This window comes from Schistocerca nitens, chromosome 7 (assembly GCF_023898315.1).
Source record: "Schistocerca nitens isolate TAMUIC-IGC-003100 chromosome 7, iqSchNite1.1, whole genome shotgun sequence".
In the NCBI taxonomy this organism is placed as follows: Eukaryota; Metazoa; Arthropoda; class Insecta; order Orthoptera; family Acrididae; genus Schistocerca; species Schistocerca nitens.
Genome location: NC_064620.1, coordinates 140,290,460 through 140,304,639, shown reverse-complemented (window position 1 = coordinate 140,304,639; position 14,180 = coordinate 140,290,460). Strand labels below are relative to the sequence as shown.

The window sequence follows — 14,180 nt, the reverse complement described above, 5'->3', positions numbered from 1 at the left end:
GTGTTTTGCACAATCCACACTGATATCTAATGGGTGATGTAGTATTCTCCACTTATTACACACTATACCAAAAGTACAATCAAAGTACCAACAGGGGTTGGACAGAAGCATGGAAAACACCACAAGAAAGTGTGCTTGAACATAAATGCAGATGTTAACCAAGCCTGCAGATGGTGCTGTTGTATTTGAGCACAAACAGCATCTGCAAGTGTTGGCCATGTTGGAGCTAAAAGAATTTGAATGTGTACAAACTTTAAGTGCTCATATGGGGGGGGGGGGGGGGGGGGCAGTACTTCTGTAACCAACGTAGTTGAAGTGTATGGTGTTTCAATAGGCACCATATTGAAGATTTATCCACATACAGGGAAAGTGAAAAACTTCATATGCTAATTCAAATATGGATGAAAATGTGTTTTGAGAAATTGTGGCAGATGGTCATCAAAGAGAATTGTGATGAAAAATAAGGGGCTGACAGCTGCAGAACTGAATGTCACATTTGCAAACACTATGAGCACAAAAACAACATGAAAAGAACTCTGTAAGCCGGGAATCAGAGGGCGAGCTAGAATTCCAAAACAGTGATGCAGATGCCCATAACTGGAAAATGTGGTGCTGAAGCCATAAAACCTGGACTGTGGAGCAAGAAGAAAATCATTTGGCTGAATGAGTCTTATCTCACACTGTTCCCAATTTCTGGCCGAGTTTATGTCTGGCGTATGCTGTCCCAAGCCTACAGTACAGACTATGTGCTGCCAAGAGTGAAACATGGTCACGATTTGATGATGATATGGGCAGCTATATTGTGATATTCAATGGGCCCATAGTTACTCCACAAGGTTGTAGTACTGCTAAGGATTATGTGACAATTTTGGTTGATCAAGTCTATTCCATAGTATATATACATTCCCCAGCAGTGATGTGTTCCAGACTACAGGGTCTCTGTTCTCACAGCTCGCATCACCCAGGACTGGTTTTGTGAGCACAAGGGTAAATTGTCACATCCCCTCTGGTCTCCACAATCAACAGATCTTAATATTATTGAGCCTTTGTGTTCTATTTTGGAGCGAAGGGTGCGTGATCGCTATCCACCTCCATCAACATTACCTGAACTTGCCACTATTTTGCAGGAATAATGGTATAACATTACCTTGAAAACCTTACAGAACTTGTACTTATCTGTTCTGAGTCAACTGGAAGTAGTTTTGAATGATAACAGATTTTCTACACCACGTTGCAAATGGTAGTGTGTTGTTATTTTTGTTTTTCCGTGATTTTGTCCCCCACCTGTACTTACTAAAGTTAGGCAATAGTTGATTTTTTTTTAATCAACTGTGTTCTGCATTAGGATCTCAATGGCTTGTGTGTATCTATTTAGTTTTTAGTGAGTTTTTGATATAGATTGGAATATCTGAGAATTCCTAAATCACTGTCTCTTCATAAGTATCAGTGTTAACCCTGATAAAGTGATAGTGTCACATAGCACCAGCAGCACTAGAGAAAAAAGTTTAAAAATTTTAAGATTGAAGTATAAGGAACCTGAATGTTCCGGATATTGTATTCTTATATGTTTACCATTGACAACTCTGATGCAGTGAGGAAACTTTGTATACTGTTTAAATTCTTTAGATATTTCAATCCATTTTTCTTCATCCGGTTTTGGCATTGCAGTCTCTCTTAATTTCATGCAGGTAATTTTGTGTACTTGACAAATAATACCAGATGTAGTCAATTTTCCAATTTTAAATTACTAGTGTGGCTCCACTTGAAATATTCCTGTAATGATTAATATACATAACTATTACTTTTTACTGGCGCTTTGATACAGGCGAAATGGAAAACTTAATGGATAATTTCATTTGAGTGATGAAGAAATGAAGATCAGGGTCTGATGCTTGCAAGAACAATTACTTTCACTTTAAAAGACCCCTGCTCCTAAAGTCTTGCATACCAGCTAGAGAAAGGCACAGTAATTTGAGCATCAACATAGATGAAGCTGAGGCAGGAGGAAGTAATAGTGTGAAGGCTAATAACGATCCACTTAGCACCACCACCTTCCAAACCAGCAAAGAAATTCAAACCCATTGATAGTGATAACAAGCTCACTAAATTTCTAGAAAGGGGTATAGAACACAGGCATCCTGAGTTCACCAAATTAACAAAGAACAAAGATGATTTGACAGATGAAGACAATTCGTATTGCTTATCTTTGGTGAATGAAATAAAGAAAATCCCTGAACATAGTCGGCTCAGAGCTAACAAGGGAAACTCGCCATCGCATCCCCATCAGATTTAGTGGTAAGAAGACTCAGTGGACAGCTCATCAAAAACTGAACACAGATCAACCACGAAAACAGGAAAAAGGTGTACTGAACTGTAAAAAAAAGGTGTGGGGCACAGTAGAAACATAAAGAGCGAGGTAGAGCAAGCTAAAGGAGCAAAGCCAAATGGGAAGAAGGTCTACTGAACTGAAAAAACAAAGGTGGGGGGGGGGGGCAAAGGAGAAACATAAAGTGCAAGGTAGAGCAAGCTAAAAGAGCAACGGTGTCGTGGATAAGTGGTCACAGTGCTGGACTGCCACATGGCCAAACCGTGTTCAAATCTCTCTTGAGCCAACTTTTTTTTTTTTTCCGCCGACTTTTTTTCCGCTGTTCACTGTATTCAAATTTGTGCTTGTGTCATAGTGTAATGTCCATTTGCAATGGCGAGGTGTGAGGGAGGGACCTATAATGACAGTTGATTCTGCACAACTACTCTATTGGAAAGGAAGTGCCTTTCCAATGGGAATCACAAACGCTTGATGACAAGGTGACAAGTCAGCTGAATCCTCCACTGGGAAACACATCAGGTGTTTCATAAGTGGCATCAGTGACAGTATGTGTGTCATATGACAGGAATCTATTATTGACGCACCTGATTTGTATGCCTGGTAATTGAATGAGATATGCCTCTTTGCCCTATTTAGGTGTTCGTGTGAATGTGATATTCCCAAGGAAATGATGAAAACATAATAGTTTGCCACATAAGATGCAATAAGTGAATGCAGTAGTTTCACAACCACACAGTTTCTCTGTGAAAACATATGTTTTTAACGTTATTGAAGTTGCATTCTGTTTTGTAAGTTTTGACTCTTGAATTCCTTTGTTGTAATGAAGTTCACATCCATTTATTTGTTGTTTTCATTTCTGTGAGACATCTATGTGGTACCTCACCTGCTCTCACCATTCACCACATTTACTTGTGACAGTAACATGTTCTTCCCACATGACTCATATTCCATAACCAGTATACAGTAAGACAACTGCCAAGACTACAGGACTGGATAGACAGTTCATAATGTTGTGAAAATAAATAAATGGCAGGAGGCAGTTTTCAACAAGGATTGTCCTTATCACAGTCAAATGTGGTGGCCACTTAACCATGATGTTGTGACTGTTCATCTCCTTTCCATATTGCACTTGTTAGCTTGGACTAATCACACTTTTTATTTTGCTTCTTTTCATAGTTCAGTACACTTTCTTCCTCTTTTTATGCTTGATCTGTGTTCAGTTTTTGACGGGCTGTCCATTGGGACATCTTACCATTAAATCTGAGGGGTGTGGAATGGGGAGTTTCCCTTGTAAGATAGATACATACAATATAATGACACAGCACCAAAGCATGCACAATGACATCACCTGTCCATCAACATCAGAGTATTCGCATGAAAACAATTTACCTGCACAACAGTTTTTTTTATTTATTTATTTTATTTTATTTTTTTTTTTAATTGTGGTTATATAACACATGGGAGCATTTAGCACCAAGGACAACTTCATCAGTTGTCTCCATTGATGGTTCACCATGTCATTTGTTTTCTGATTGTTAAATTGTTGAATGTTAACACCGATAAAACTAAATGAATACTTACTGTAAAATAATTACGAGTCTTCCTTTTCATGAAATGCAATATCTGATGGAATTCTGATCTGCTTTAATATCATCTTAGATGAGAGGGAGCAAGTCGTCAAATGATTTTATAAACATTCTGAAGTAATTAAAAATCTAGATTCATTGTCCCTCAGTTGTGGGTACAAGGTAATACATAAAGTCACACAGAGCCTGTCATTTAAAATTTGATATGCACAGTGTGTGCATTTCCACATTTTCTTACAATACAACCATACAATTATAGCTTCCTCCAAGTCCATATTCTGGGCTACACCAAAACAGTTTGCAAGAGAATAACTTCAGCAACTAATGTGCTCCATCGCTCTCCATCTGAACTGCCTTGAAATTCAATTGCACGTTAGTGAGAGTCAACATGCACTACATCTGAACGTAGCCTAAGAGTGATGAGGCTCCAAGCTCACCGTTAGTTGGACAGAAGCACAAACCCCCTTGTGACAGAACAAGCATGTATATGTGTCGACCATTCACTACATTCATTAGTGCTGAAAACAAAGGAATGGAGGCTTGCAAAGAAGATCAAAAGGGTGTAGTACTGTTTCCTTACAGCAGGAAGAGTTCGGGGAATGGAAAGTGATTGGAGGAATGACACAAGTGTACAGAGAGAGCACTGCATGTTTGTTGCGTTGCTGGTGCTCATACCAACCTCTGAGGCAATGGCTCCCACCATAATTCACCTACCTTCAGTAGTGATGACATCCACCCGCTGGACAGTGGTATCGGCAAACATCCATCCATCCGTCCATCCTTCCTTGAATTGCTTGTGACACGCCTTGATCCTTGCAATGGACATGCAGTGCTGTTTGTACAGTTGTCCTGTTTTTTGATGAATTTCCATTCCCAACAGTCCTTCCACTGTCAGGTAACATATTACACCCTTTTGCTCTTCTTTTCAAGCTTCTGTTTTCAGCACGACTGAGCGCAGTGGATGGTCAACACGTGCACATGCTCACTCTAACATCAAGTGTGTATGTGCCCTTGTCCCTCTAGTGGCAAGTCTGGGGCGTCACTGCTCTTATAGGGACCTCATCTTCCTCCGTGGGCAATCACGTTATGATCTGTCATCAGTTTTAATTTTACGTCCCCAGACTTGTTTCATTTTGAATGCATCACATACATAGGAAAATTACAATGCCAGAAAAATTCTAGTAAGTTTAGGAAGTGTTGCAGAATATTGACCCTAAGTGTAGGAAATGGGTGTTGACTTCAATAAATAAATAACTCTGATTTGCGGTAAATAGTTGAAAAAGCCTAGTTATTATTTGATTATACAGTTGACCGTGAATCTCTGGAAACAGTAATTACTGTAAAATATCTGGGAGGAATTCTCCAGAATGACTTAAAATTGAATGGCTATGTAAAACTAACTGTAGGTAAACCTGGTGCCAGGCTGGAATTCATTGGAAGAATCCTAAGGAAAAACAATAAAATCCTGAAAGAATGAAACTATACGGTTCGTAGGCCTTTCCAAGTTTCAATCATTTGTAATGTATTAATGATGTTAGAGAAAGTGTAGATTGCTACTCGCTGTAAAGATAACCCTTTGAGATGCAGACAGGCCAATGAAAAAACTATTACGCATTATAGTTTTCGCCCAAAGTCTGTGCTAGCAGTCACGTGCACAGGAGGTGTTTGTGGGTTTTCTTTGCTGAATAAGACTATGGCCAAAAGCTATAATGTGTGACAGACTTTTGATTGTGCCTGTCTGCGACTCAACAGATCACCTTTACAGTTAGTAGCAATCTATCCTTTTCCTAACGTTGCTGATATTCCAATGTGAAGTTTACGTCTATGGTGTATATATGCAGACTGAAATGACGAATGAAAATGGTACAAATTTTCATTTGTCATTCAATCTGCATATATACATAAACCTTGAAAGAGATAACTTACAAAATACTAGTTTGACATTTTTTTTAGTATTGCTTATCATTGTAGAACACTTAATTAATTGAGGAGGTAAAGAAGGTCCAAAGAGGAGTGGCATTTTTCATCATGAATTTCTTCAATAAACATGAAGAGAATCGCAGATTCTCAACGACGTCCAGTGGCAGATGCCACGGAAGTGTTACGTATCACAGGGAAGTTTACTGCTCAAATTCTGAGAGCACTTGTTCTTACAAGTCAGGCAACATATTACTTTCTTCCAAGTACATGGTGCCAAGTGATGGGAAAGTCAAAGGAATTGCATTTGATATGGTGGCTTACCCACATTAATCCTTACCATGCATCTCTTTCCAATTGGAACATTAAAGAAACTAACTCTTAATGCTACCAGATGTACCCTGTGCCACATGTTGAATGTTGGGATGTGTAGGTTGGAGATGGAGTTTATCAAGCAAAGAATTTACATTATCTGGTAGAATGTCTTTGAAATGTACAAAACCCATGTATCCATTACATAACACCTGTGTGGAATGTGATTGTCACTCAAGTTTAGTGAAGACTGCTGCTGTTAATGGTGATGTCTATGAACATAGAAAGCAAATGTCACTCTTGCGAAGCTGCTCCAAGAGCTGAGGAGGAGTGCTGAAAGAAGACACAGGCCTCCTAACAGCACTCAATTCTGCATTATGGGTTTTCGGTCTAAAGATCTCGTTTGCCACTTGATGCACTGAATTTGCACTGTTTAAGATCAAAAGGGTGTAGTACTGTTTCCTTACAGCAGGAAGAGTTCGGGGAATGGAAAGTGATTGGAGATAAGATAAGCCCTGTGTGATCACATCCAACACCACAGTGCAATACTAAAGAAGAGGGCAGACAAGTGTGGTGTAGATCTGTTCCACATTCTAAGTGTTCTGCCAATAAATCACAATCTTTGGTAATAAACATAATGGATGTTGTCTCTGAAGATGTGTGCAGTTGCATTTCTTTGGTGTACTGTCCAACACTCAGATTATGCTTAGTTCAAAAGTACTTCTTTATTGGATACTGCTGGATGATTTGGTTTCTCATCAAACTGAAATGTGGAAGGTAAGTGACATGTAGCAATGAAAATAATTGTCTGCCAGTGATCTTCACTCCAGTGTAAAAGTTGTTGGCACTATCATTCAGAATGTTCTGTCCTTAAAGAGTGGTGGAGAGATGAGTTTTGTGTGTGTGGTTGCATTGCATTCATGTCAAGCTTGGTTAAATTGTACAGTCTGTTGCCAAAATAAGGGGACCACTTGCTGCACACACACACACACACACACACACACACACACACACACACACACACACACACACACACACACACACACAAAACCACTCCATGGACAAAATAAGTGGTTTTGAATGTCATTAAACAAGTAACAAACAAAAGTAATTGTGGGAATGAAACTGAAGCCCCAGATAGTTGTCATGACAGAATGGTATAATGACACACTGAATCATTGGCCACCAAGTTTGGTAATTACTTCCTCACACTGAAAGCAGATGTTGCATCTGTTTATTAACAACCAAATGTTCGTATATTAGATTTACTCCAGCATGCAGAGTTTACATCACCAGCATCCATTAATCTGAAAAGAACTATGCCAGAGGAATTTACATAAATCATCGTAGCACTGAAAAGTAGCAGTTCTGGCTAAGATGGTGTTTTTTGAAGAACTCTACCATGGAAGCTATACAGTACCTCATGAAGAAGCTATACAGTACCTCATGAAGAACATCCTAATAGAGGTAAACAGTAAACCTATCCCATTTGCATATTCTGTGACCTTCACAAGGGCTTTGATTGTATAGTAACTGGAATTTAATTTGTCTGATGAATTCTGCCATTTGACTCGTGTTTGCTTGTGAAAGCTAACCTGGCTTATGTGCTGTTTGTCTTAAAAAACTGGTCATCACCTCAACAATAGGACAACAAAGATAATAAATGTGTCAGAAAATGAAATTGTGGTGTTGTACACATTATTAAGAAAATGCTATCCAGTATTCATAAAGATTTTCAGTTTCACAGCTTCAGGCTGGAGTGCCACCAAAAAAGGCAGAGAAGAGGTGACGAAAATCAGGTTGGTCATTTTACAAATGCCATTAAATCAAGTTGGCTATTAAAATATCTCCCTTCAGTCACTCTAAAAGCAACAAATGCTGTTCCAGCCTCAAACATTGACTTGTTTATTATGTGCAATGACACAAATAGCATCAGTGCCTCACTGATGTGTCTGTCATAGTTAGATGAAGTACGACTTTCTCCACACATTTTTTGCCAATTGTTTCAGATTTTATTTACACTATTGCAATTTTTCCCATTCCATGGAAACCAGTGCGCACAGTAATGTTGAAATTAATGGTATATTTTGTTGGTTGTTCCCTATGTTTTGACTATCCTGACACTGTTCTGATATTTCAGATAAGATTTTCATTTCTGCTGGAATGAAATAGATCCAAAAAACAATTTATTTTAATGTATTTCATTATTTTCACTCCTACATTGTTTTATGGGCTCTTTGTCTTAATTATTTGCATAAAACAGTGTGTGTCATATAGTCTATATTGCTATTTGGTAATTTAATATGGTGATGTGGTTGGTTTTTGTAGGTGATGTACTGTTTGCTTTTTCATCACTAGAAGTGAATAGTTACGAAGATCAGATTACTGACAAATACATTCTCACATTTGATGATGCGAGGAAAGTTTTTCTGAAAACACAGGAATGGTTAAATGAAGCTAAACAGTATTACACTCTTGATAGCCACGCCTCTGATTATGTTCAAATTGTACAAGATCACAGCCAGTTATTCAGCCACCTTGCGTTCTTTGAAGATGATGAGGAAAGGTAAGCATGTATTTAAGGGAGAGTCACTTTGATATTGGAAAAATCCTTGTACATATTCTGAAGAAGTCCATATCAAGACTAAAAGTGAGATAAAGATACTTAATCAACAATGACATTTATTCTTCATGTTATGTACAATTTTTCTGTTTGTGCAACTTTCTCTTTCACCTAATAGTCAGATTAAATCATCATTTCAAATATTACAATATGTAGATTGAAATGCTCACACATTTTTGATGGCCTGAATTTTATGAACGAAATGAGGTTTGAACCCTCTTGCAGTTTACACTACATCCCAAACTGAAACAAGTGTGCTTATCCCTAACTTCTGTAGAGCAGAACCCAGATGTGCCTGATTTTAATTCATAGTTTTTCTGTAATTTTCTTCATTTTCTGTAAATTGCCATTTCTCACCTTACATTACTATTTTAGTGCTCTTTAGAGATTGTATGTTTCCTTCTGCTGTGTATTGTAAGATGAAAAATCTCACACATCATTACATCTACATCGGTATGTATGTACGTACGTACATATATATAAAAAACAAAGATGCTTTAACTTACCAAATGAGAAAGCGCTGGTATGTTGATAGACACAATAAAATAAAAAACACACACAGCCTGAATATTTGTGTGTGTGTTTATGTGTTTTTTATTTTATTGTGTCTATCAACATACCAGCACTTTCTTGTTTGGTAATTAAAGCATCTCCCCCCCCCCCCCCAGGGAATGTTTCCCTCTGTTATATGTACATACATACAAATACATACATGCATACTCTGCAAGCCACTGTATGTTGTATGGCAGAGGGTGCCATTTCCTTTCCTGTCCCACTCACAAATGGAGCAAGGGAAGGAGGACTGTCTGTACACCTCCATATGAGCCCTAATTCCTCTTGGGTTTGTGGTACTTATGCAAAGTGCACATTGGCAGCAGTAGAATCATCCTACAGTCAGCTATAAATCATTTTTCTCTTAATTTTCTCAATAATATTTCATGAAAAGAACATTTTATTTTCTCATTTCACGTAACGAAGCATCTCCACAACACTTGCTTGTTGATTGAACCTACTGGTAACAAATCTACCAATGTGTCTCTGAATTGCTTTGATGTCTTCCTTTAATCAACCAAGTGGGGATCCCAAACATTCACTAATGAGTTGCACGGGAATTGTGCATATGGTCTCCTTTGCAGAAGAGCTACACTTTTGTAAAATTCTCCCAATTAACTGAAGCTGACGATTGACCTTCCTATTACTACCCTTATGGGTTCATTTGTGCTCATACTATTTTATATGGGTTTGCTATGTTATGCATAGCTACTGATCTGAATTAACTTAGATTTTTGTGCATTTAGAGCAAGCTGCCATTCATCACTTCAAATAGAAATTTTGTCTAAGTCATCCAGTATCCTTCTACAGCCACTTAACACTGATACTTTCCTGTATGCTGTCTCACTATATCCACACTAACAAAGTAGAACCCTGTTTTAATCACAACTTTATTTTTAACTATTATCCCAAGCAACTACACTTCACAAAAATCAAACAATCATATTTGTGTGAGGTTCTGATTTGCAGCCTTTAAATACCTTTAAAAAATCATGTTTTGGCACAGTAGTTGTTGGTCACTTTGTTATTGAAACACTACCAAATTGTCGAACTAAGAAAAACTTTAATTACACATCATGGCTACTAACATGGTCATTTGAATTAAAATCACTCTTGTTGGTGCTGTATCAAAACTGCAAAATGTACAAAAGTAACAAAGTTACCATGAGACAATATGTTGTTAGGGCAAAGGATAAGACAAGTCATTTTTATTGTCGAGGATGGCTTGTTTGACCAAAACTGGTAATGTTTCAGAAAAGAAGTAACACACAGCTATGTTTCCAAATCATGATTTTTGAAATCTCAAAAGCAGTATATTAGCATTGTCTAATTATACAGTGTGACGTGCTTGGGGCAGTGTTCATTGATCCTGCATCGAAATAGATAGGGGTCTCAAACACTCAGTAGAATGTTTCCAGATGTTTGCAAGATAATAAGAAGCAAGCGAAACTAAAAAGGCTTGATAAGGGTGAAAAACTGGACAAAGTAGCTAAAACGTCCAAAAATAAGCATCATCCAAAAAACTTGGAAGGACAGAATACAGTCCTAAAAATTGGTTTTTTAAATACTCAAGGACTGAACGGCAAGGAACTGGTACTAAATGATTTTTCATCAGTGAATAAATTTGACTTGTTGTGTTTAAGTGAACATTGGGCCACTGAAGCCGAACTTTCATTCTGTAAGTTAGAAAATTATAGCCTATTAAACAGTTACTGCAGAAGAGTGCACAACAGAGGTGGTGTAGCAATCTATGCTGACACATCAATGGACGGCTTAATTGGTACCTTAGATTTAGATTATCTACGTGAAGAACAGAATTTTGAGGCCACTAGTATAGTTATTAGTAGTATGAAACTAATAGTAGTATCATTGTACAGGTCTCCCAGTGGTTGTTGTTGTTGTGGTCTTCAGTCCTGAGACTGGTTTGATGCAGCTCTCCATGCTACTCTATCCTGTGCAAGCTTCTTCATCTCCCAGTACCTACTGCAACCTACATCCTTCTGAATCTGCTTAGTGTATTGATCTCTTGGTCTCCCTCTACGATTTTTACCCTCCACGCTGCCCTCCAATGCTAAATTTGTGATCCCTTGATGCCTCAAAACATGTCCTACCAACCGATCCCTTCTTCTAGTCAAGTTGTGCCACAAACTTCTCTTCTCCCCAATCCTATTCAGTACCTCCTCATTAGTTATGTGATCTACCCATCTAATCTTCAGCATTCTTCTGTAGCACCACATTTCGAAAGCTTCTATTCTCTTCTTGTCCAAACTATTTATCGTCCATGTTTCACTTCCATACATGGCTACACTCCATACAAATACTTTCAGAAAAGACTTCCTGACACTTAAATCTATACTCGATGTTAACAAATTTCTCTTCTTCAGAAACGCTTTCCTTGCCATTGCCAGTCTACATTTTATATCCTCTCTACTTCTACCATCATCAGTTATTTTGCTCCCCAAATAGCAAAACTCCTTTACTACTTTAAGTGTCTCATTTCCTAATCTAATACCTTCAACATCACCCGACTTAATTCGACTACATTCCATTATCCTCGTTTTGCTTTTGTTGATGTTCATCTTATACCCTCCTTTCAAGACACTGTCCATTCCGTTCAACTGCTCTTCCAAGTCCTTTGCTGTCTCTGACAGAATTACAATGTCATCGGCGAACCTCAAAGTTTTTATTTCTTCTCCATGGATTTTAATACCTACTCCGAATTTTTCTTTTGTTTCCTTTACTGCTTGCTCAATATACAGGTTGAATAACATCGGGGAGAGGCTACAACCCTGTCTTACTCCTTTCCCAACCACTGCTTCCCTTTCATGCCCCTCGACTCTTATAATTGCCATCTGGTTTCTGTACAAATTGTAAATAGACTTTCGCTCCCTGTATTTTACCCCTGCCACCTTTAGAATTTGAAAGAGAGTATTCCAGTCAACATTGTCAAAAGCTTTCTCTAAGTCTACAAATGCTAGAAACGTAGGTTTGCCTTTCCTTAATCTTTCTTCTAAGATAAGTCGTAAGGTCAGTATTGCCTCACGTGTTCCAATATTTCTACGGAATCCAAACTGATCTTCCCCGAGGTCGGCTTCTACTAGTTTTTCCATTCGTCTGTAAAGAATTCGTGTTAGTATTTTGCAGCTGTGGCTTATTAAACTGATTGTCCGGTAATTCTCACATCTGTCAACACCTGCTTTCTTTGGAATTGGAATTATTATATTCTTCTTGAAGTCTGAGGGTATTTCGCCTGTTTCATACATCTTGCTTACCAGATGGTAGAGTTTCGTCAGGGCTGGCTCTCCCAAAGCCGTCAGTAGTTCCAATGGAATGTTGTCTACTCCGGGGGCCTTGTTTCGACTCAGGTCTTTCAGTGCTCTGTCAAATTCTTCACGCAGTATGGTATCTCCCATTTCATCTTCATCTACATCCTCTTCCATTTCCATAATATTGTCCTCAAGTACATCGCCCTTGTATAGACCCTCTATATACTCCTTCCACCTTTCTGCTTTCCCTTCTTTGCTTAGAACTGGGTTGCCATCTGAGCTCTTGATATTCATACAAGTGGTTCTCTTATCTCCAAAGGTCTCTTTAATTTTCCTGTAGGCAGTATCTATCTTACCCCTAGTGAGATGAGCCTCTACATCCTTACATTTGTCCTCTAGCCATCCCTGCTTAGCCATTTTGCACTTTCTGTCGATCTCATTTTTGAGACGTTTGTATTCCTTTTTGCCTGCTTCATTTACTGCATTTTTATATTTTCTCCTTTCATCAATTAAATTCAATATTTCTTCTGTTACCCAAGGATTTCTACTAGCCCTCGTCTTTTTACCTACTTGATCCTCTGCTGCCTTCACTACTTCATCCCTCAAAGCTACCCATTCTTCTTCTACTGTATTTCTTTCCCCCATTCCCGTCAATTGTTCCCTTATGCTCTCCCTGAAACTCTGTACAACCTCTGGTTCTTTCAGTTTATCCAGGTCCCATCTCCTTAAATTCCCACCTTTTTGCAGTTTCTTCAGTTTTAATCTACAGGTCATAACCAATAGATTGTGGTCAGAGTCCACATCTGCCCCTGGAAATGTCTTACAATTTAAAACCTGGTTCCTAAATCTCTGTCTTACCATTATATAATCTATCTGATACCTTTTAGTATCTCCAGGGTTCTTCCATGTATACAACCTTCTATCATGATTCTTAAACCAAGTATTAGCTATGATTAAGTTGTGCTCTGTGCAAAATTCTACCAGGCGGCTTCCTCTTTCATTTCTTAGCCCCAATCCATATTCACCTACTACGTTTCCTTCTCTCCCTTTCCCTACACTCGAATTCCAGTCACCCATGACTATTAAATTTTCGTCTCCCTTCACTATCTGAATAATTTCTTTTATTTCATCATACATTTCTTCAATTTCTTCGTCATCTGCAGAGCTAGTTGGCATATAAACTTGTACTACTGTAGTAGGTGTGGGCTTCGTATCTATCTTTGCCACAATAATGCGTTCACTAAGCTGTTTGTAGTAGCTTACCCGCGTTCCTATTTTCCTATTCATTATTAAACCTACTCCTGCATTACCCCTATTTGACTTTGTGTTTATAACCCTGTAGTCACCTGACCAGAAGTCTTGTTCCTCCTGCCACCGAACTTCACTAATTCCCACTATATCTAACTGTAACCTATCCATTTCCCTTTTCAAATTTTCTAACCTACCTGCCCGATTAAGGGACCTGACATTCCACGCTCCGATCCGTAGAACGCCAGTTTTCTTTCTCCTGATAATGACATCCTCTTGAGTAGTCCCCGCCCGGAGATCCGAATGGGGGACTATTTTACCTCCGGAATATTTTACCCAAGAGGACGCCA

At 38.5% G+C, this 14,180-nt stretch overlaps 1 protein-coding gene across 1 annotated transcript in view; it reads left to right on the top strand.

Moving 5' to 3' along the window:
* The window catches only part of LOC126194835 (KIF-binding protein), a 107,376-nt gene that overhangs the window by 17,940 nt on the left and 75,256 nt on the right, over positions 1–14,180 (top strand). Inside the window, exon 3 of the mRNA XM_049933171.1 lies at positions 8,470–8,707. Within this exon, the coding sequence (XP_049789128.1) occupies positions 8,470–8,707 (238 nt within the window). The remainder of the gene's footprint in view (positions 1–8,469; positions 8,708–14,180) is intronic.